General features: G+C 42.6%; 1 protein-coding gene and 1 pseudogene across 1 annotated transcript; one reads left to right on the top strand and one right to left on the bottom strand.

Moving 5' to 3' along the window:
- Positions 1-881: 881 nt before the first annotated feature.
- On the top strand, positions 882-13,717 carry LOC123152630 (putative disease resistance protein RGA3). The gene is made up of 4 exons (XM_044572129.1): positions 882-1,253; positions 10,267-11,459; positions 11,491-11,568; positions 11,856-13,717. Exons 1-4 carry the CDS (start codon positions 948-950, stop codon positions 13,591-13,593), a joined length of 3,315 nt encoding a protein of 1,104 aa, XP_044428064.1. The 5' UTR covers positions 882-947; the 3' UTR covers positions 13,594-13,717.
- Positions 13,718-19,848: 6,131 nt separating this feature from the next.
- On the bottom strand, positions 19,849-22,317 carry LOC123149961 (probable LRR receptor-like serine/threonine-protein kinase At4g20450; annotated as a pseudogene).
- Positions 22,318-22,580: the final 263 nt, after the last annotated feature.

Here is a 22,580-nt window from a genome sequence, read left to right as displayed (position 1 = left end):
TAATAATATGTCCGTATGCATCGTTCTGATGCAGAGGTCGGGTATACCCCTTTTAGAAGGAAAAAAAACATAAGACCTTGCCGAGCACTCCAAATGCACACTAGTTATCTAATGTTCTCACTTAATCATCTGGATTCGGCCGAGCTAAGTGTACCGTTGTTACGACAAGGATGGAAGCCTCAACTACTAGTTGGTGCCATCCCCAATAGTTGTTTACTTGTAAACAGATTCTTGAACAAGATAATTAAACAGTAGGTAAGCCTAACGTGCCAAGGTATTGTCGTTTTGTATACAGTGCCTGCACCAACTTAATATACTAGTACGTTCCAACTTGAATCCCTCATCGAAGATACACGGTGACAAACAAGTGGCTAAATTATTAGACACAAAGTCGATGCTACAATTGTCTCACTCATGCATTATGCAGCAGCGGCATATATATTTTAGCCAACTAACTAACACACACGTTGCTCTTCAACATACTGACAAACAGGCCACGCAAGGACCATTTGTCAGGAAGCGAGCAAAGTAATTGGATCTTAATCTATGTAATTATAATGCTAAAAATGTGCTAATTGTTTTGGTGTCTTGTCCTTCGTTTAGTGACAAGGATTCTAGAATTCAAAGATAATACCTCTGTACCGAAATGTTTGTAGTCAGGGTAAACTTGGTTCGATGCATATATATGTGACAAGTGCATCTAACCACACTTTATTTTATACAAAACCAATTGAACTTGAATACCCGTTATACTAACATATACTACTGTATTTTAACAGCCGGCCATATGATTAACCAGCCTGGCAATCATGGGCAATTTCTGAGTGCTGAGACACCCTAGTTTGCCTCCACACCGGTATAGAGTTTCTCGTCAGATCTCACTCCCGGGGTCTAACACCACCGCACCAGAGCAACCATCCATTTGAGCCACCACCGGCGGCGGCGACATGGGTTCCCTGCTCATACCGCTGCTGGTACGCGTGGCGGCCAAGGCCGGCGACGCGCTGGTGACCGAGCTGCTGCGGGCATGGGGGCTGGACAAGTCCCGCCAGAAGCTGGAGCGCCACCTCGCGGCCGTCCAGTCCATCCTGCTGGACGCCGACGCCAAAAGCCACACCAACCCCGCCGTCCGACGGTGGATCAATGATTTCAAGACCGCCGCCTACCAGGCCGACGACGTCCTCGATGACTTCCGCTACGAGGTGCTGCGCCGCCGTGACGCTCAGCTCCGCTGCTGCTCCACCACACGCAAGGTTCGTCCGTCCTACATCCTCTTACCATTCCGGCTGGCTCTTTTTTCAGTTTTGGCCCCGTTTGGGAGCTCTGTAAATTCCTATGCACTACAAATACAGTAATACACTGTAGAATTGAATACATTTCCGCTTGGAAGATGCTGTTCGGTTAAGGCCCTGATTGGATCGTCGTTCCACGGCCATATACACACTTGTAAAATATACAGAGCTCCATCCGTTCGTTCTTTTTCCAGGTGAAACTCACGCTGTTACCTGTGAAATACACCTGTAAAATAAATACGGGTGTAAAATGTTACACCCATACCAAGCAGAAAAGCAAGACATTGGCTTGCTGAGCTACTGGCCTCGATACAGGCAGCTAGAAACAAGAACAGGACTTGATATAAACATGACATAGGTTAAGGCAGTCTGTCAAGTGTCAGCGAACAGTTGCATATTTGTTGCACACGTTCTTTCATAATTTCTCTAAAACAGTGCATTACAGGAAAATTCCGTTTTGCGTGTGTTAGGTCATAAGCCGTGAGCTATTTTTCGGCCACTAGGCTTATGTTCCTCTAAGCTGAGTACAAAATAAAAAACACCCGGCAAACAAAAGGCACTCGGCTTATAGTATCATGTAAACCGAGAGATATCAAAAAGCCCTCGACTTACACTAGGCACACGGCTTCTACAAGAAAAAGCACTCGGCTTACATGCCACACACGGCTTCTACACGAGAAAGCACTCGGCTTACGGTTGGAACCCGGCAAAGATATTCGCCACGTGTCTACAATGATAGTGTTGACGGCGCCGTCACGGAGCAGCCTATAAGCCGTGTGCCCCTTGAAAACTCTCGGTTTACATGACATATAAGCCGTGTGCCCTCAGGAAGCACTCGGCTTACAAGGCATATAAGCCGAGTGCTTCATGCGTGTACTCCGCTTACATTTTGAAGATCTCTTGCAAGCCTATTTTTTAACGCAAAAAATTTTCAAAATGATTGCCGTTCATTTATGTTTACTATTTTAATAGTATTTCACCCTGATCAAACCCCTCTCGAGTCGGGTCAAAGGGGTAGATCGCGCGGGCCCAACGGGTCGGTTCATCTCCGAAAACCATGCGAACAAGTGTCGAAAGAGCACACCCACACATGCATGTGTTCCAAATATATGTATGAAAGGGTGGTGTGATGTCTACATACTCAATACAACACTTTGATGCGGTACTCGCTTCACAAACACGACAATACTGTAGAAAGGTTTTGCACCTACAATGTTGGTGTTGCACTTAGCGCCGCAGGTGGGGAATCTTGAGAAGGTGTGCTCAAACTTGGTCTAGCATGTCACCATAGAGTACTACCGTAACACAAACCAATAGGAGTTCACCCCGATCAAACCCCTCTTGAGTCGGGTCAAAAGGCCTACTGGGCAAAGAAATTCTTGCTGAGTTTTTTCTTTTTTGCACTGGGCAAGGAAATCTTTGCTGGCTTACTTTTTTTGCACTGGGTAAAGAAATGTTTGCCGTATTCCTTTTCATTTTGCACTCGGTAAAGAAATCTTTGCCGAGTTCCTCTTTTTTGCACTCAAAAAACATTTCTTTTTTCTTTTAAAATTTTCTGTCCCTTTTCATTGCCGAGTGTTTTTATTGCACACGGCAACCATTTATTTTTATTTTTTGTTTTCTTCTCCTTTTCCTAGTTATTTTATTTTATCCATTATATTCTTTTCTCTTTCTCTTTTATGCGATGTTCTTTCGTACGTTTAAAAAATATGTTTCCTCCTCCTCTCTCTATTTTCAATTATAGGCATCAAGTGAATTTTCTAGACATTATACATTTTTGTTAATACAATAAAAAATTGAAGTGTAAATGCATACAAAAGTCGGCAAGGTTGGGTTGAAAAATAATAAGTGTGTTCTTGCGTATATGTTTATGCGCTCTCCACGGGCGAGGTATGAAGGCGAGCGAACGTTGCTTCATCAATTGGTCTTGAATTTTTTTCTGCACTTAAGATACACCATTACAAGATCCATGCCAAAATTTGACTTCTTTCCGAGTCCGTTTGCTATATTCGAACCATCAAGTGCATTTCTAGACATTTAACGAATACAATTCATATTTGAACTACAAGTGCATGAAAAATTGGGTTGAAAAATCAAAACCATATTTGTTTTCTTTAGTATATGTTTAGGCCTTATACAAGAAAAATAAAGGAACTCCAAACATGAGAGTGCCAAGACTGGACCCCGAACATGTAATCTCTCATTTTACAAATCCAAAAAATTCAAACGAACTCCGAAATGCATAAAATTGGCATGGTGCCCTTATATGGCACCTACAAGCTGTGGTAAAATTTTGAGATGGTTTGGAAAAAAATGTGATGTACAACGCTTAGAAACTAGACCATCTCTGAGGAAGAAACTTGTTTTCGAGAGGGAACGGGTGAGGTATGAAGGCGAGCGAACGTTGCTTCATGCATTGGTCTTGAAATTTTTTGTGCGCTCAAGATACACCATTGCTTGATCCATGCCAAAATTTGGCATCTTTTAGAGTCCTTTTACTTTATTTTAGCCATTAAGTGCATCTAGACATTTAACGAATATAATTCATATTTGAACTACAAGTGCATGAAAAATTGGGCAAAGTTGGGTTGAAAAATCATATTTGCGTCCTTTAGTATATGTTTAGGCCTTATACAAGAAAAGGAAAGGAACTCCAAATATGAAGGTTCCAAGATTGGACCCCAAACATGCAATCTTTCATTTTACAAATTCCAAAAAATGTAAGCGAACTCTGAAATGCATAAAAATTGGCATGGTGCCCTCATATGACACCTACAAGCTATGGTAAAAATTTGAGACGGTTTGGAAAAAAATGTGATGTACATCGCTTAGAAACTAGACCATCTCTGAGGAAGAAACTTGTTTTCGAGAGGGAACGGGTGAGGTATGAAGGTGAGCGAACGTTGCTTCATCATTGGGTCTTGAATTTTTTTGTGCACTCAAGATACACCATTGCTTGATCCATTCCAAAATTTGGCATCTTTTCGAGTCCGTTTACTATATTTGAGCCATTATGTGCATTTCTAGACATTTAACGAATATAATTCATATTTGAACTACAAGTGCATGAAAATTGGGCAAAGTTGGGTTGAAAAATCATATTTGCGTTCTTAAGTATATGTTTAGGCCTTATACAAGAAAAGGAAAGGAACTCCAAATGTGAGGGTGCCAAGATTGGACCTCAAACATGCAATCTTTCATTTTACAAATTCCAAAAAATGTAAGCGAACTCTGAAATGCATAAAAATTGGCATGGTTCCCTCATATGACACCTACAAGCTGTGGTAAAAATTTGAGACGGTTTGGAAAAAAATGTGATGTACATCGCTTAGAAACTAGACCATCTCTGAGGAAGAAACTTGTTTTCGAGAGGGAACGGGTGAGGTATGAAGGTGAGCGAACGTTGCTTCATCATTGGGTCTTGAATTTTTTTTGTGCACTCAAGATACACCATTGCTTGATCCATTCCAAAATTTGGCATCTTTTCGAGTCCGTTTACTATATTTGAGCCATTATGTGCATTTCTAGACATTTAACGAATATAATTCATATTTGAACTACAAGTGCATGAAAATTGGGCAAAGTTGGGTTGAAAAATCATATTTGCGTTCTTAAGTATATGTTTAGGCCTTATACAAGAAAAGGAAAGGAACTCCAAATGTGAGGGTGCCAAGATTGGACCTCAAACATGCAATCTTTCATTTTACAAATTCCAAAAAAGTAAGCGAACTCTGAAATGCATAAAAATTGGCATGGTTCCCTCATATGACACCTACAAGCATTGGTAAAAATTTGAGACGGTTTGGAAAAAAATGTGATGTACATCGCTTAGAAACTAGACCATCTCTGAGGAAGAAACTTGTTTTCGAGAGGGAACGGGTGAGATATGAAGGTGAGCGAACGTTGCTTCATCATTGGGTCTTGAATTTTTTTTGTGCACTCAAGATACACCATTGCTTGATCCATGCCAAAATTTGGCATCTTTTCCAGTCCGTTTACTATATTTGAGCCATTATGTGCATTTCTAGACATTTAACGAATATAATTCATATTTAACTACAAAGTGCATGACAATTGGGCAAAGTTGGGTTGAAAAATCATATTTGTGTTATTTAGTACTTATTTAGGCCTTATACAAGAAAAGCAAAGGAACTCCAAAAATGAGGGTGCCAAGACTGGATCCCAAACATGCAATCTTTCATTTTACAAATTCCAAAAAATGTAAACGAACTCCGAAATGCATAAAAATTGGCATGGTGCCCTCATATGACACCTACAATCTGTGGTAAATTTTTGAGACGGTTTGAAAAAAGTTGTGACGTACATCCCTTAGAAACTAGACCATCTCTGAGAAAGAAGCTTGTTTTTGAGAGGGAACGGATGACGTATGAAGGCGAGTGAACATTGATTTATCCATTGGTCTTGAAATTTTTTTATGCACTCAAGACACATCACTACTTGATCCATGCCAAAATCTGGCATCTTTTCGAGTCTGTTTACTATATTCGAGTCATTAAGTGCATTTCTAGACATTTAACGGATATAATTCAAATTTGAACCATAGGTGCTTGAAACGGTTGTCAAAACTTGATTGAAAAATCATATTTGTGTTCTTGAGTCTATGCTCATGCCTTATACAAGAAAATAAAGTGTTTTTCAAACATAATTGTGTCAAGATTTGACCCAAAACATGGAGTTTTTTGGTTATTTAATTCCAAAAAATGCAAACAAACTCGGAAAAATATGAAACTTGGCGTGATGCACTCTTATAACACGTACAGTCTGTGGTGAATTTATAGAAGAAGAAAATACATAAAAATAAAAGTAAGAAAAGGAAATATAGGATGCAAAGAAAGCACACAATTGTTGAATGCTCCCTATTGGCCAAGAGGTTGCACCCACGGATCAGTGACGTGGCGGGGCATAAAAACCGAATATGCCTTGGGCACCGATAGGCGCCGGTGCGCCGGCCGAATCGTTCGGCCGGTCCAGCCCGGACCGTTCGATTTGAGCCACGCAGCCGCTGGATCCCAAGCAAAAAAAAAAACGAATCGCCCCAAGCTCTCTTCTTCCTCGGGCAGTCAGTTGGATCCCGTTTGGGGGAGCGCGACGCCGCGCCTCCTGTCCCCTCCGGTGGTCGCCGGTCCCCACCCTCGCCGGTCTTCCTCGTCGCCGCCGGACCCCCACCCTCGCCGCCCGTCCTCGTCGCCGATCCCTGCCCTCGCCGCCCGTCCTCGTCGCCAGTCCCCGCCCTCGCCAGCTGTCCACGTCGCCAGTTCCCATGCAACAACTCCACCTGCGTTGCAGCTCTTGACGGCGACGGTTGTGGCTCGGCCGCCGCCCCTCGCCATTGATGCTCGCCATTGCAGCTCGACCGTCAGTCAATCAACACCGTTTTGAACGGATGTAGCAAAAAACTTCACCCGTAGTAGCGAAAGTAAACTACGGTTGCAGCAAAAATCAAACATCGTCGCCGTCTTTCGCGAGGTCGCGACTCCGCCTTACATGGATGTAGCAAAAAAGCTTCATCGATAGAAGCAAAAATCTACTATGGTTGCAGCAAAAATCAAACACCGTCGCCGTCTTTCGCGAGGTCGCGACTCCGCCTTACATGGATGTAGCAAAAAGCTTCACCGATAGAAGCAAAAATCTACTATGGTTACAGCAAAAATCAAACACCGTCGCCGTCTTTCGCGAGGTCGCAACTCTGCCTTACATGGATGTAGCAAAAAACTTCAGCGGTGGTAGCAAAATTCTACTACGATTGCAACAAAAAAATCGTCGTTGTCATCGTCGTGAGGTCGCAGCTCCGCCTGATGGATGTAGCAAAAACCTTCGCCTGTAGTAACAAAACCAACTACGGTTGCAGCTTCCCCTTATTATGCAGTTTCATTGAAGCTTTTCTGTCTATGGTTGAAGCTTTTTTCAACAGCTGTTAAAGCTGTTCTAGGTGACGGTTGCAACACTAGTATACGCGGGCTGCATCCAGCCATGGCGGCAGGCAGCCATGGCGGCCGGCGAGGGAGCGCCTGGTCGCCGGCGATGGAGGTTGTGGTCGCCCAGTCGCAGCCCGGGGGGAGGGGGGAAGGGGGGGAGGGAGGGGGAGGGGGGAGGGGGGAGGGGGGAGGGGATGCGCCCGCGTGAAAGCTTGAGGTAGGGGATGGATCTGGCCATGGCGGCAGGCAGCCATGGCAGCCGGCGAGGGGAGCCTGGCCGCCGGCGATGAAGGTCGTGGTGGCCCAGTCGCAGCTCGGGAAGAGGGGAGGGGGGGGGGACACACTTCCAGGAGGCGGCGCTCGCGAGAGGAAGAAGAAGCATATAAGAAAAAAAATGTTCCGTCCGTGGAAAAAAGCGAGCGAGCGAGGGGCACCGGCCGAAGCGTTCCGCCGGTGCGCCGATGCCAAACGTTTCCCATATGCATATGCCTTTTATCTCAACTCCCACGTCCCACCCACGAGCTACATTATCTCCGGGAACCACTAGGGATCAGACAACTGATCCCTAGCTATCTATCAGACCAGTCCATTGCCGTACGATTGGAGTTGATTTAAGCGTCCGATTTAAGGCCTTTGGTAATTAAGTTTCCATCCATCAGCGCTAGCTGTTTAACTGCTAAAAGGAAACTGCTCCATGAAGCACGCACGGCTTCCATATCTAAACAATTTCCATCTGGTGATGCTTGCCATTGATTTCCCTCAATAAACCATCGATATTTCTTTCCCCGCAAAAAAAAAAAAAACATCGATATTTCTTTGATTTACTATGGCCGTGCTTCATATGTTTCCCACAAACCATGCTTCATATGTTTATTTCGGTTATATGGAAGTCATGCTTCCAACACTATAGCTGTGCTTCATAATCAGTAGTAAATCGCAGCACTATCAGGTGGCGTGCTTCCTTCATTTTTTAGATAAAATGCTTCCATGCATTATGCTTTCAATTCTTTCATTTACTAGCAATTCAGTTGCTTTGTACAAAATTTAATAAATCTGCATAACTTATTATTGTATTGTTTCGGCACCAACAAAATCAACGGATCACATATCCATGATTTTTTTAGCACTTCCATGATTTAAATTAGACAAGTTCACAACTGATTCAAATTCTCGTCCAGTAGCAATATTTAAATGTTCATCACATATGCTTCCATTATTTCAATTATTGTTTCAACCATTGTCATTGTATGCTTCTTTTTCAATTTTCGTATATACTTAATATGTTTAATCAAAGTTACTTGCTTCCAACAGAATTTTACAGAGCTTCCTAGAATATCATTCAGTGCTTCGTCAACATAAAAAAAAACATGCACCCTTTAGTTTCATTCCGTGCTCCAGTAGTAGCACCGACACATATGCACATATTCATGTTAGCTACTTCCTGATTGCATCAATATTGCCCAATATTGTTTTAGTACTCGAGTAGCATTGTGGCATACCAGCTGATGGGAGAGGGGGATGCTGTTGTTGTCGGTCGACGTCCTCGCCATTGCCGGTGCCACCCCTAGCAGCCATGTCGTTGTCGGCATCTCCGTCTACACACTGACCCTCGATGGCTGCAGAGAAGCCCTTGGGGAAGCGAAGGTCACCACTCCGCTGTTGCTCATGACATTGTGCAACAAATATTGCTTCCTGCATAGGAAGAGTATGCATCAAACATTGCTTCCAAAGATGTTTGATTTGCACCAGAAGAAAATAAGAAGCACATTATAGTGATAGCCAGAATATCTTAGCATTATTATTGAAGCATTACAGGAGTACGTACTAGCAAAGTACTAAAGAAACATTATAGGAGCAAAGTTAGGAAGCACTTGGTCACCTCATGGAAGCATTATTTACAGGCAATAGAAACATTTTCTCATGCTGATGAACTATTTTCCCTTGCAAGGAAACAATCACGACAAATAGAATGCGACAGACAACAGGGAAGGGACGCTGACACAAGCGAGGCAGTGAGATAGCGAGTGCACGTAATCATCGACGGGGCATACTGAAATGCCCTCTCGGTCGAGCAGGGACATGTCGTGGTTAAACCTCTTCCATATCTCCGTCGAACTCGTCGGGATCCGACAGGATCCGGACGTCAGCTCACCGTTTCCGACCCCCCCCCCCTCCCCCTTCGCCTAGGTCACCGGCGCAACGTCGTCGTCTCGCTCGCTGGTCGAGCGCCACCGCTAGCTGGCATCTTCGTCGCCTGGAGGAAACACCCCCACATCGGCGCCTCCCCACACGAGCAGTAGCCACGGAGCAAGATGAGCATCAGCGAACGCGTCGGCGCCGGCGGCGGCAGCAGCCTTTTAAACAAAATGATTTTAAGTAAGTTTACGAAAAAGCCGATTTCAGTAGTGCGACCATGCTAAATGTAAGCCGGGAGAATGGGCACTCGGTTTATGTATAAAACCGGGCGTCTCGACTCGCCTTCTATTTTTATATAAACCGTGCGTCTCGCCTTGGCCTTCGGTTTATATGTGAACCGTGCGACCAGATTCGACACCTGGCTTATATATAAGCCATGCGGCATGCCACGACCCTCGGCTTACATAGATAGACAAGTGGCTTGCCGTTAATGCCCGGCTGCCGTCATGTATAAACCGTGTGTCTCTTGGCACTTGGCTTACGTGGAGATGCTCGGCTTATATATAAACCGAGTGTTTTCCTCATGGCACTCGGCATGTCCTTAGTAAGCCGTGTGGTATAAGCCGGGAAAAACACACGGCTTATATATATACCGAGTGCAAATCGGCATAAGCCGAGTGTATTGGACACACGGTTTAAAAGTTTTTTCCTGTAGTGGTGGTAAATTGCAATGAAAATTTCTCATTCGGCTAGCTCTGCTTTCAGTTTAATTTGTAAAACAAAAGTCTTTTCATTTCAATTTAAGGTTTTCATTTGGAAATGGAAGCTTTACAATTTCAATTTACGGTTTTAATTTGGAAATCCATGCCTTCTAATTTCCTTTTTATTTGTATTCACTTCAGGTGCTAAGCTACTTAACCGTCAATAGTCCTGTTGTTTTCCGTCTCTCGATGAGTAGGAAGATGAAGGATGCTCTTGAAATGATTGATGAACTGGTCATGGAGATGAACAATTTTCACTTCCTACAACATGCCGAGGTACCAAGCATCAATCATCCGCAAACATACTCTCATATTGATGAATCCAAGATTGTAGGCAGACAAGATGAGAAGGAACGAGTGGTGAAGATATTGCTTGAGCACTCCGACAATAGTAGTGATGATGCTGATAATAATGTCTTGGTGCTCCCCATAGTTGGTATGGGGGGGATTGGTAAGACTACCCTTGCCCAACTTGTGTACAATGATCAGAGGGTGAAGCATCATTTTGAGTTGGTCTTATGGGTCTGTGTCTCTGACAAGTTTGTTATCGAAGAAATAATCAGATCTATAATAGAAGTGGCCATGATGAAGAAGTGTGATTTCACTCAGATGGAGGCACTGCGAAAGGAACTTTGTGAAGTTTTGGGCAATAAAAGGTACCTCCTAGTATTGGATGGTGTTTGGAGTGAAGATGGACAAAAGTGGGAGGCCATGAGATCATTGCTAAACTCACATGCTGGCTCAGGTAGTTCTATAATTGTGACAAGCCGAAGCGATCAAGTTGCTTCTATCATGGGCACACTTCCTCCACGTAAAATATCACTCCTAAATGAGGATCACTCATGGGAGCTTTTTCACAGAAACACATTTGGAAGGGGAGTGGAAAAGCAAGAGGAATTGATTTCAATGGCTAAGAGTATTGTCGACAAGTGTAAGGGATTGCCTCTTGCTATCAAAACCATGGCAACTTTACTTCATTCCAAGCATCACAATCAGTGGTTTTCTGTTCTGGAAAGTGATGTCTGGATGAATGATGTACTAGCAACCGGGGTTATACCTGCACTACAACTGAGCTATGATCACTTGTCATCGGAAGCAAAAATATGCTTTTCCTTTTGTGCCATTTTCCCCAAAGATAGCATGATGAATAAGGACACGTTAATCCAGCTATGGATGGCAAATGACTTTATTGCATCAGAAGCAAGAGGCCAACAAATTTTTGATGTGCTAGTTTGGAGATGTTTCCTACAAGATGTGGAAGTTCAAAACAATAGATTCATCCACCAACCAACTACTTGCAAGATGCATGATCTCATGCATGATCTTGCTGACTCCGTAAGCGGAAATGATTGCTCAGTTCTGCAAAAACCTTCATCATGTCAAGACAACCTGCAAGGATCCACAGATGCTCGTACATTACAACATGAGGTTCGGCATTTGTCAGTTGAATATGTTGATAATTATACCATTGCAGCCATGAAAGAAATTCTAGATAACCGACCCCGCACACTTTTAATTGGAATGAGGTTTAAGCATCGTCAGGATTTAACCAACCTTATGCTTATGGCGAAGTCAAAATTCATATCTTTACGAGCACTGGAGATAGACCCATTCAAGGCACACATGACAAATATGAAGCATCTTCGTTACCTAGATTGTTCTTATTCTAGTATATTTGCATTGCCTGAAGCTGTTACCATGTTGTATAGCTTGCAAACGTTGAAGCTCAGTTACTGTAAATATCTTGAGAAATTACCAGAAGGGATGAGATATATGAGTAGTCTTCGACACATCTTCCTCATTCAATGTGATAGTCTGAAGTGCATGCCACAAGGTATTGGTCAGCTGAATTCTCTAGTGACATTAACAAATTATGTCATTGGTAGTGATGCAGATCGCGGAATTGATCAATTGAGAGATCTGAATCTGGGTGGTGCTCTTTCTTTGACTGATCTGAGAAAAGTGCATAGTGCAGAAAATTCTAAACAAGGCAATATGTCTTCCAAGCATAATTTGAAACGATTGTCACTCGACTGGTATGGACCTTCTAGCATAAATGTTGGATATGAAGTAGATACTAATGCAGAAGGAATATTAGAGGCCCTTCGTCCTCACAAAAGGCTTGAAGTTTTAATGTTGTCCAATTATACTGGTGCTAAATTATCATCATGGATGAACAACTCTACACTGCTAGAACATCTCAGTGAACTTTCTCTGACTGGATGCAAGAATTGCAAGGATCTTCCACCATTATGGCAGCTGCCCTCCCTCGTGAGCTTGTGTTTGAATTATTTTGATAGCTTGGCAAGTATATGCATTGTTAATCATGATACACACAATGGGGAATCATGTATTTCTCCACCACCTATTTTTGGTAAATTGGAAACTATGGTAGTTTCAAACATGCCTAAGCTAGAGAGATGGCACCAAGAGATGGCGGGACAAGAAGCGGATGTATCATTCCCTCGTCTCAAGAAGCTAAATATTTCTAAATGCCCAATGCTAGCAAGCATGCCCAAGGTGCTCCCTTTGCTTGAAGATCTAGTGGCAAGAGACATTCCCCTTTACCATCTGATGAATCTGTCTGTGCAGTCTAATCTTGAGTGCAAAGGTTCCATTGAAGTGGAACCTGCGGTTGGTCAGTTGATTGTTGATGACCTTCATTTTGACCTTCATTTCTCGATGTCTATTGATTCTTATGTGTTCCTGAGACTGAGAGGTTTGACGGACAATGTAGAGCGCTTTCAAGGGGAGTTGAACAAAGTCCCTTCCAGATTTATTAAGAACCTGACTATAATAGATTGTGATGGCCTTTTCTCATCTGAACCATGCCAAATGCAACGAGATATATGGAACCATTTTGGTTTTGTTGAAGGAATGTTGGTTTCATGCATCAATAATATAGTACAATGGCCAGCGGCAAAATTGGGAAACTTGAATCATCTTCGAGATCTACATTTTTCTGGTTGCTCCAACTTAACTGGTTCACTTACATCAACAATATCTGATAGGGAAAACATCCTGCTTCCTCCACTCCAGAGTCTTACAATTACGGATTGTGAGAAATTGTCGGAGGTTCCAAAGTTGCCTCCATCTCTTGAAATTTTGTCGATCTCTTTTTGTCCCAACCTCGTGTCCATGGCAACAATTCGGAATGTCGACAAATTGAAAGCATTGAGTGTGCTTGAGTGTGAAGCCCTGACGACATTTCCAGATGGAGATTATGGAGTCACTAAACTCGGGACGTTGGAAATGCAGCGGTGCCCAAGGTTAGAGACACTACCAGAGGGACTCCTGCAGCAGCTCCCAGCCCTCAAGATGCTATGGATCAGAGACTGCCCCAACTTGGAAGAGGAATTCTCAAGAGGAGGCGCTTACTGGAATTTTGTTGAAGCAATTCCATACAGATATGTTGGCGTTCAAGATCAGTCCATGGACCCAAGCGCTAAATGCTTCACTTGCCTTTGATTGGGATGACTATGTCAGTGATTGTAGGATTATTTATGCGTTCCGGGGGTGATCCTCCTTCTCAGAAAAAAAAAAGGATTGATGTATTTGTTCAGTCCGTTAATTACGTATGTACATGTCAAAACTCAAAAGCACTTTTGTCTATGTAAATATTTTTTTCATTCATGTTTTTTCAGGTACCCTCTACAACTTGTTATTAGTTTCTGCCGTTCATAGATTAGATTTTCTTAGAAGGTTATGGCCGTAGCTTTATGGACTGAAATTCTATCAATGTAATGTATATTTCTCAGTTTTGAAGTAATTGTTGTTACTGTATAAAAAATTTCAGTGACATGGAAGTTTTCTTTAGCTCTGGAGTTCCCGGTGAATATGCAATACTAATTTAAACCTCCTGTGCTGCTTGCTGAAATAGTACTGAATATTGTATCATACTGACTCTGTAGAAAAGTCTGGAAATTTTTATGTACGCAGTAAAGTATGTACTACCACATTTTGATTCATTCTTATAATATCTCTGGAATGGCCGTCTATGTACTATGTACTTGATGTATATTACTCAGTCTTGAACTAATCTCTGTTACTGAGTAATATACGTCATTAGTAATATACGTTGTTGCCCTATTTAGCCGAGAGTGTTAAGACTGGCGAGAAAGGGTCACAAGTTGGGAATGCGATGCGTAAGATGTATATCGCTCGATAATGTTCCAAGTAATCACTGCTACTGTAAGAAAGAAATCAGTGGCTGAGAGATTTTGTTTGTTCAAATAGGTCCAGAATTCATCGACTGAATCTGCTGCTTACGGAAATATGCCTGCTTACTTATGGCACCAGTCGTTATTGTTCTTTGAAGCTAGGCTAGGCTAGAAATGAAGAGGGTAGTGCTGGAATTGCAGAGCCAAAACCGTACAGAGCATGCAGCAAAAAACAGAGCTGCTCTGTTTCGGGCAACTCCACACCAGCTACCAGGCGACTACACAGTTGCAAATTCAGTCAATCATGCTTGCATCAATTCACAGCAACAAAAGCACCACCGCCTAATTTAATGTTCTCCTGCTCTTTTGTTTGAAGCTAGGACAATGCCCTGTAGAAAATTAAGAGAGCCGTGGTGGCGCTGGAATTCCAGAGCCAAAATTGTACTCCCTCCGGTTTCTAAATATAAGTCTTTTTAAAGATTCTATTATAAGCTAGAACGAAGTTCAGTAAGTTAGCGGGTGGTGCAGATGGTCGGAGGGATAAGTGTGGACCGACGACGGTTGAGACGCCGCTCCCGGCTGGAGTTATAGTAGCATAATGTCTGTAATGCAAATGCGAAATAAAGATTTCAGCAAGCACACGTCGTTGGCTGCCACAGTTAGCAATTCATTGCAGCACTCCGCCTGCTCTTTCTGAATGTTCACAACAACCATGTTTGCAGAGCCGAAACTGTTTAATATATGAATGTACTTCCGGTCCAAGTAGGATTCATCCCCCCCCCCTTCCTATTCCAACTAGGGAAAGGAGGGAAGGAGGAAGAGGGGGGCGCCGCCCCCTCCTACTCCAATTCGGACCAGCCGAGGGGTGTGGGGCGGCCATCCCTTGAGGCCCTTCTCTCCCATAAAGGCCCACTACTTCCCCGGGGTTCCGGTAACCTCATGGTACTCTGGAAAATATCTGAAACACTTTGAAACCATTCCGGTGTCCGAATGTAACCTTCCAATATATCGATCTTTATCTCTTGACCATTTCGAGATTCCTCGTCATGTCCGTGATCTCATCCGGGACTCCGAACAAACTTCGGTCATCAAATCACATAACTCATAATACAAATCGTCATCGAACGTTAAGCGTGCGGACCCTACGGGTTCGAGAACTATGTAGACATGACCGAGACATATCTCCGGTCAATAAACAATAGCGGAACCTGGATGCTCATGTTGGCTCCTACATATTCTGCGAAGATCTTTATCGGTCAAACCGCATAACAACATACATTGTTCCCTTTGTCATCAGTATGTTTCTTGCCCGAGGTTCGATCGTCGGTATCATCATACATAGTTCAATATCGTTACCGGCAAGTCTCTTTACTCGTTCCATAATGCATCACCCTGTAACTAACTCATTAGTCACATTGCTTGCAAGGCTTATAGTGATGTGCATTACCGAGAGGGGCCAGAGATACCTCTCCGATACTCGGAGTGACAAATCCTAATCTCGATCTGTGCCAACTCAACAAACACCATCGGAGACACCTGTAGAGCATCTTTATAATCACCTAGTTATGTTGTGACGTTTGATAGCACACAAGGTGCTCCTCCAGTATTCGGGAGTTGCATAATCTCATAGTCAGAGGAACATGTATAAGTCATGAAGAAAGCAATAGCAGTAAAACTAAACGATCATTATGCTAAGCTAACGGATGGGTCTTGTCCATCACATCATTCTCTAATGATGTGATCCCGTTCATCAAATGACAACACATGTCTGTGGTCAGGAAACTTAACCATTTTTTATCAACGAGCTAGTCAAGTAGAGGCATGTTAAGTATAGTCTATTTGTCTATGTATTCATACATGTACTAAGATTCTGGTTAATACAATTCTAGCGTGAATAATAAACATTTATCATGATATAAGAAAATATAAATAACAACTTTATTATTGCCTCTAGGACATATTTCCTTCAGGCCATGCATTGACATACTCTTAGGACGATAGATAAATATCGGTCATTACCATGTAAACTTCATTCAAAGCACATATAGCCGAAATAAACAAATGAAATGACGAATAAAGTACTTTGGCCCTTTGGATCAGCAACATATTTGTAGCTAATCAAATTTATAGTGATTTGGTAATACCCTTTCATGACATAAAAAATTATATTGCATCCATGGATCAAAATAAGCCCATGGAGGGTAACCAATCATACCTGGGGATGAATTCCATGGCAAAGACATCAATGGCATGTTTGACGAATATGGATGATGTTCTAACCGAAGATTTTCATGGGATGATGCACACCTTCGGCTTAATTTTTTTTCTACTTCCATCCTTCCCTTTCCTCACTTTTGTAACACTTGGTGCAATAGAAAGATAGGCATCATTTTCATTTTGACTGTTCCTCTTGGGAACACATGCCATGTTCTTGTTTCCCAGCTCGTGTGCACTAAGCTTTTGTAGCTCCTTCTTTTGCCAGTACGATAAGCCGAGTGAGCACCTCGACTGTTATTTTGTTTCAACCAATGGCAACTCTTTTTGGGCCTTGTGCACCCTCAACTTCTTTTCTTCCGATTTGGCACTCTGATTTTTAGCAATTGATTACAACCATATTTCTTGACCCGGTATACTTGCTTGACCACCTCTTTCTTGTTCCTTGAGCCCTGGACCGATTCTTTATGATTGAGACAGTCTTTGACGTATGATTGTTCGGCACATGTACTATTTGATTCAACTTTTTCATTAGCCGAATTATGTTTGTTGTCCAAATCATTACTCTTTCTTTCTTTGATTTGCAAGGCTGCTTGTTCTTGTGTAAATTCAATAAACATTGCAGCTAGGCTATCTTTAAGATTTTTCGTCCATTTTCAGCCCGGTCTTCATTAGATTGCCCCCCAATACTTTAGATGCTTTTGGGATTGATATGTTGCCGAAATTTTGTAATCGTGCAGGGGCAACATTATATGCTATGGTACTAGGTGAAGGCATTAGAGCTCTGGTAGAATTTTCACTTATTCGGACATGAGCATTAAAGTGCGGAGCCAAATTTTGAACATCTACAATTGCGTATGGTGTCGAAAAATTAGTAGCATGAGGTGTAGCGTATGATGTTTGAGGGTAATTGGCCGAATAACTAGTAGTAGCATGACCAATTCCTCTATCCACCGGCATGTTTGGATTAACATGCTGCAAGTTATCTGCAGATACATAAAAAGGTGAAACACTATGTTGCATGCTATTGAAAGTTTCTACATGGGGTGTTTCACCTTGATTAACCAAACTCATCATATTGTTCATCGGCATATGAATTTGAGGGGTTGCCGATGCATGAGACTTGGAATGCATATGTTACATGTTGCTAAAATTATATGAGGTAGAAGCATGGAGATTCTGTTGCATCGGCTCTTGCACATAGTTAGAAACATGATTGATAAAGCTAGGGCTAGCCGATACATTATTCTCATTAGACGATCTAGCAACAACATATGCATTATTTGCATCTACGTAAGTGAATTAGGTATTCATATTACCTTTGTAGATTGCAAACCCTAGATGGTGATTTATTCGAAGCAAGAACGGGCCGGAGACCGTTCAAAACTTCATCCCCAGCGGAGTCGCCAAAAAATGTTTTCGCACATATGAACACGTCACCGTGTACCCTCGACGCCGGGGATGATGCACCGCAGCTCACGTCGAAGGAGACCCTGCTGGAAGCGCGGTACCCAATCAATCCGGCGGGCGCTTTTGTAGATCCAAAGCCCCACACGCCCGGGAGGGACCCCGTTAGGGCACACGGCAGCTATGGGCTACCCTAGGTCGGCCAAACCGCCCCTAGGACCTCGTGGATTCGCTGCCTCCAACAAGAAGAACGAACGAAGAACGAGAAATAAGAAGAACTAGGGTTAAGGAAAAAATATAAAAAATAAAAGGTGATGCATGAATTGATCGATTGTGTGTTATTTAATCGGCCGTCACCCCTTATAGGTATATAAGAGGCGGATGGACTTCCCGTGCAAGGAAAGGTTAGAATTCACGTTCAAAACCCTAGTTTGGGTCCAACTCGGAATTCGAACTTTCCAAAACTGTTTGGTTTACATCCTAGCTGCACTTTGCGGGTCACGTTTGAGGTAGTAAACGACCTTGGATGGAAACGAGCACAAAAGCAATCTTGACCGTTTTGACGAGAGGAACCACTTTCATGTTGAACGGTTTTTGATCAGAGGCCATCTTGAGGGGGTTTTCGGCTGTTTTACGAAGTGTGTGGCAGAGAAATCTAAAACCCGGACGAACATCCACGGAGTGTCCGGCCATCCTAATGCAGCTGCGCATATTCGACTCTAACTTTTGCATAAGACTTCGGATTAAGACGATTTTTATATCAAAATCGACCGCTTCGATGAGATGCACAACTTTCATGTTGAAGCTTTTTCTATCCAACTCTATCTTGATTGGGTTTCAAACCATTATTTAATGTGGTGTCAACATGAGCATCTCTGAACTTGTCATAACTTTGCATCCGAACTCCGTATTAGACCATCTTTATATCCATCTCGATCTTCTCAAAGAAAGCCATCCCATGATGACTTTCAATAATAAGTTTGAATTAATCTTAACATAGCTTCAAGCTACTTTTTATGATTGTGTCACTTTTGAGTGTCAACTATTTTGCTCCGTATGTTGTCTCTTGTTGAAATCTCTATAGAGACTTATATTTGGGAATGGAGGGAGTACTTACAAAGAATGCATGTTGAAAGAATGATATCTTGCTTCCACCTACTTACTTGTGGATGCATTTGGATCGTCTTCAAATAAGAGTAACGACTGTGCAAGACATGGACGAAAGAGAGAATGCATGCAGCTAGAGCTAGCGGTCCAGCAAATGCAGAGGAGCTGCTCTGCTTGGAGTAGAATCGCATGATCTCCTAATCTAATTAGCCTTACCCGAATGCTCGGTGAAATCGCGTTCTACGTGACTTACTTTATCATGCATGCATGGCCACTGACTTCACACGACAATGTGCAACCTACACAAGCACCTACCTACATGTAGTATAACAAAAGTAAACACGCAACTACATGAATCAAGATTGACTACTCTTATCGGCTCCAAATTAATCGCATTGGGTACGGGCTACTGCACTTGTGCATGCATTGTTTCTTTATTTAGTTAATAAGATGGCCGTATGCATCTTTCTGATGAAGAGGCCGGGGAATCCCCTCTGTTCGAAAAAAAAAACTTGTGCATGCATTGCAACAGTAAGGGAAAGCTCTTTCTTGAACAAGTCAAGCTCAGTGGAGTTCATACTTGCTACTACTCCAGTATCCTAGGCAGGCGAGTACACTAATGTGTTTCCCGATATGAGTAATAACGTGTCGATCCTCTTCTTCCGACCGTGTCATCTGCCAAATAATTAACGTGTTTTTCCCGTAAAATAAAAATAAAAACAATTAACGTGTTTCCCAGTATGAGTAATATTGGCCATACACCTCCAAGCCATACAGTGCAAATTATCAAACCACGCCTCAACTAGCGATCCAAAGTAAATCTAATCCAGGAATGTTAATGCGCTGATGTTTCTCCGATTAGTTCTGTCTCCAGCGCACCAACAGTCTCGCCGTCCGAAAACTCCGAACCGCCTGTTCCATCCGAGCTGCATCTCCTGGAGCGCAAAGAGGTCTCCAGCTGCAAGCTCTCTTTGATCCCCTCCACAACCTCCACCATCGTCGGCCGGTCCCGCCCTGTGTGCTCCGTGCACCGCAGGGCCAGCTCCGCCACCTTCCACACAGAGTTGATGTCGCAGTCTCCTCTTACCGTCGGGTCGGTCGCACTGTCAGAGAGCCTGTGGCGTGCCCAATGAGAGATGTTGGTTCTCTCTATGTCGCTGATGATGATGATGGCTGGCTGGCCTGTGATGAGCACCAGCAGAACGACGCCAAAGCTGTACACGTCACTCTTCTCACTCAGATGAGAGGTCGCGTAGTACCTGCTCAGAGCTAAGTCTCACATTTTACTCAAACAAAAAGTTAGTAGGGGCAAGCTATGTGCAACAGTTGTTTCAACAGAAATATGAAAAATCAGGGTCAAGAACGTGCATGCATACTCTGGGTCCAGGTAACCTAGGGTACCAGCTGGTTGGGTGGTTGTGTGTGTTCTCGTACCACTGCTGAAAGCCCTTGTAAAGCCAAAATCCGTTAATTTTGCCTCCAGATTTGAAGTAAGTAGGATATTTCCAGTCTTCACGTCTCTATGAATCAAGGGTGGGCTGCAGGATTTGTGCAGGTATTCCAGTCCTACGTTTAAACTTAGATGATGTCTACACAATCAAAACATCGATGATTTCTAGCATTGAAGGGATATGGTATATGGACAACAGCCCACATGTGAAAAAGAAAAGGAAACTTGCAGCATACCGTAGGCAGAGTCCAATGCGATCTTAAGGCGTTGCAGCCAGTTAGAGGATTCTTGACCTGTCAACAAAAAGTAAATTAGATAAACCAGTTCAACTTTGAAGGGAGGGCTGGTAACCTGTTGCACTAGTAGACCACCATTTTTCAAGTATTCATTCGTAAACCAGCTTTCAAGTATTTTGCAAGCAACCAAATTCTCTTGATGCTATAGTAAGAACTAAGAAACAATGTTTTACTATTTTACCTAGCTAACATTGGGTAACTAATTTGTCTCACGGTTGAGGCCTGTACCATGCTGAACTTACCTTTGTACTCACGCAGAATGATGTGGGAGTGGGGCAAAAGTTACTAACGTCTGAGCCGGTCCTGCAGGTTTCCTCCATCCATGTACTCATAGACAAGGCTTAGATGTTTTCTATCCCTGCAAAAACCAATTAAGGACACCAAGTTCTTGTGATGGACCCTCGCTAGGTGCTGAGCCTGCGGTATGGATATGATAATTCATAAACCGGCAATATGTACTGTATGATATCTGATACACCGATACTTATTTTCTTGAGCGGTAAATGTACATGACTGACTACATGTACCTCAGCTAAAAATTCTGCATAACCTTGTGAAGATGTCTTTGACAGCATCTTCACTGCAACAGGAGTTCCATTCTCCAAATAGCCAAAATACACAGGGCCAAATCCACCCCTTCCGATTACAGTGTTGAAGTTATTGGTAATGACCTTGAGTTCCTTGTACGTGAAGCTCCAGTTCTCGAACTGATTAGCAGAACGAGGCACATCTATAGGCAGCATAAACACTGCTCGTATTTTAGTACGCATGCAAAAGGAATGCCAATCAAGCATGCTAAACTCTCTTGGTAATACCACTATTCATAAGTTGATATTGATTTAGTTACCTGGCCTCTTCTTCCTTCTAGACCAAATGAGAGTGTTGAACTTTTTTTTTATGGAGGAAAAGTTGATAAAAAGTTATGCCAATGAGCTAAGGAGTATCATTACAAACATATTTCCAACAATATAATTTTTGTGACACATTATCACTTATATTTTGCTAGTCAAATCTTTGTTTAATTTATGACCCAAAATATGAGGGAAACTAATCTAATAAACCATGCTCTCAAAGGAAGTAGAGTTAATTGCATCTGAGGTACACAAACTTGCATAGTGGGTACAACTTCATACAACAACTTGAAAATGACACAAATTCATCACACAACTTGTGTTTTAATAACATCCAGATACATTTTCGTCCTTGTCGTCAAAATGTAGTCTGCTTTCTAGGCTTCTGTTCTACTCCCTCCGTTCCAAATTACTCGTCGTGGTTTTAGTTAGTCGTCGTGGTTTTAGTTCAAATTTGAACTAAAACCACGACGAGTAATTTGGAACGGAGGGAATAATTCATATTAGACATCGATACAAGAGGCTGGGTCAGAAGAAATTAAATTGGTCAGCGTAAGAGAAAGATTACTCTGTTTCGAGTACATCAGCAACGGGGGCCTTGATAAGCATATTACTGGTAAGATAAGATCCTGTTGCGTTCGATGCAGCTCTTCTCTTCTTTACTTCTTTGCCTTATTGCCTTGAACAGTGCTCAGTTTTGAAGTCATGGCCGCCAGTTAGGGACATACTTGAATCAGAAATGTTCCATCATTGCTTGGTCTCACTTTTTCTATGTATTTATTCTTCTACAGATGAATTAAGGGGACATGAATGGGAAACACACTATGACATAATCGTCGGAGTTTGCAAGGCTTGTGCCATCTCAAGGGAAAAAATATTATTCATATGGACCTTAAACCAGCAAACATATTACTCGATGATGATATGATTCCAAAAATTACCGATTTTGGTTTGTCAAGACTAAATGAAA

The sequence above is a fragment of the Triticum aestivum genome, chromosome 7A (assembly GCF_018294505.1).
Source record: "Triticum aestivum cultivar Chinese Spring chromosome 7A, IWGSC CS RefSeq v2.1, whole genome shotgun sequence".
Classification (NCBI taxonomy): domain Eukaryota; kingdom Viridiplantae; phylum Streptophyta; class Magnoliopsida; order Poales; family Poaceae; genus Triticum; species Triticum aestivum.
Note: the sequence above shows the minus strand (reverse complement) of the source record. Positions and strands in the feature narration are given on the sequence as shown.

Coding starts and splice junctions, on each gene's coding strand:
- LOC123152630 (XM_044572129.1), top strand. CDS start 948: ATGGGTTCCCTGCTCATACCGCTGCTGGTACGCGTGGCGGCCAAGGCC. Junction 1,254..10,266: donor GCTGCTCCACCACACGCAAG/GTTCGTCCGTCC, acceptor TATTCACTTCAG/GTGCTAAGCTACTTAACCGT. Junction 11,569..11,855: donor ATGAGGTTCGGCATTTGTCA/GTTGAATATGTT, acceptor GTTGAAGCTCAG/TTACTGTAAATATCTTGAGA.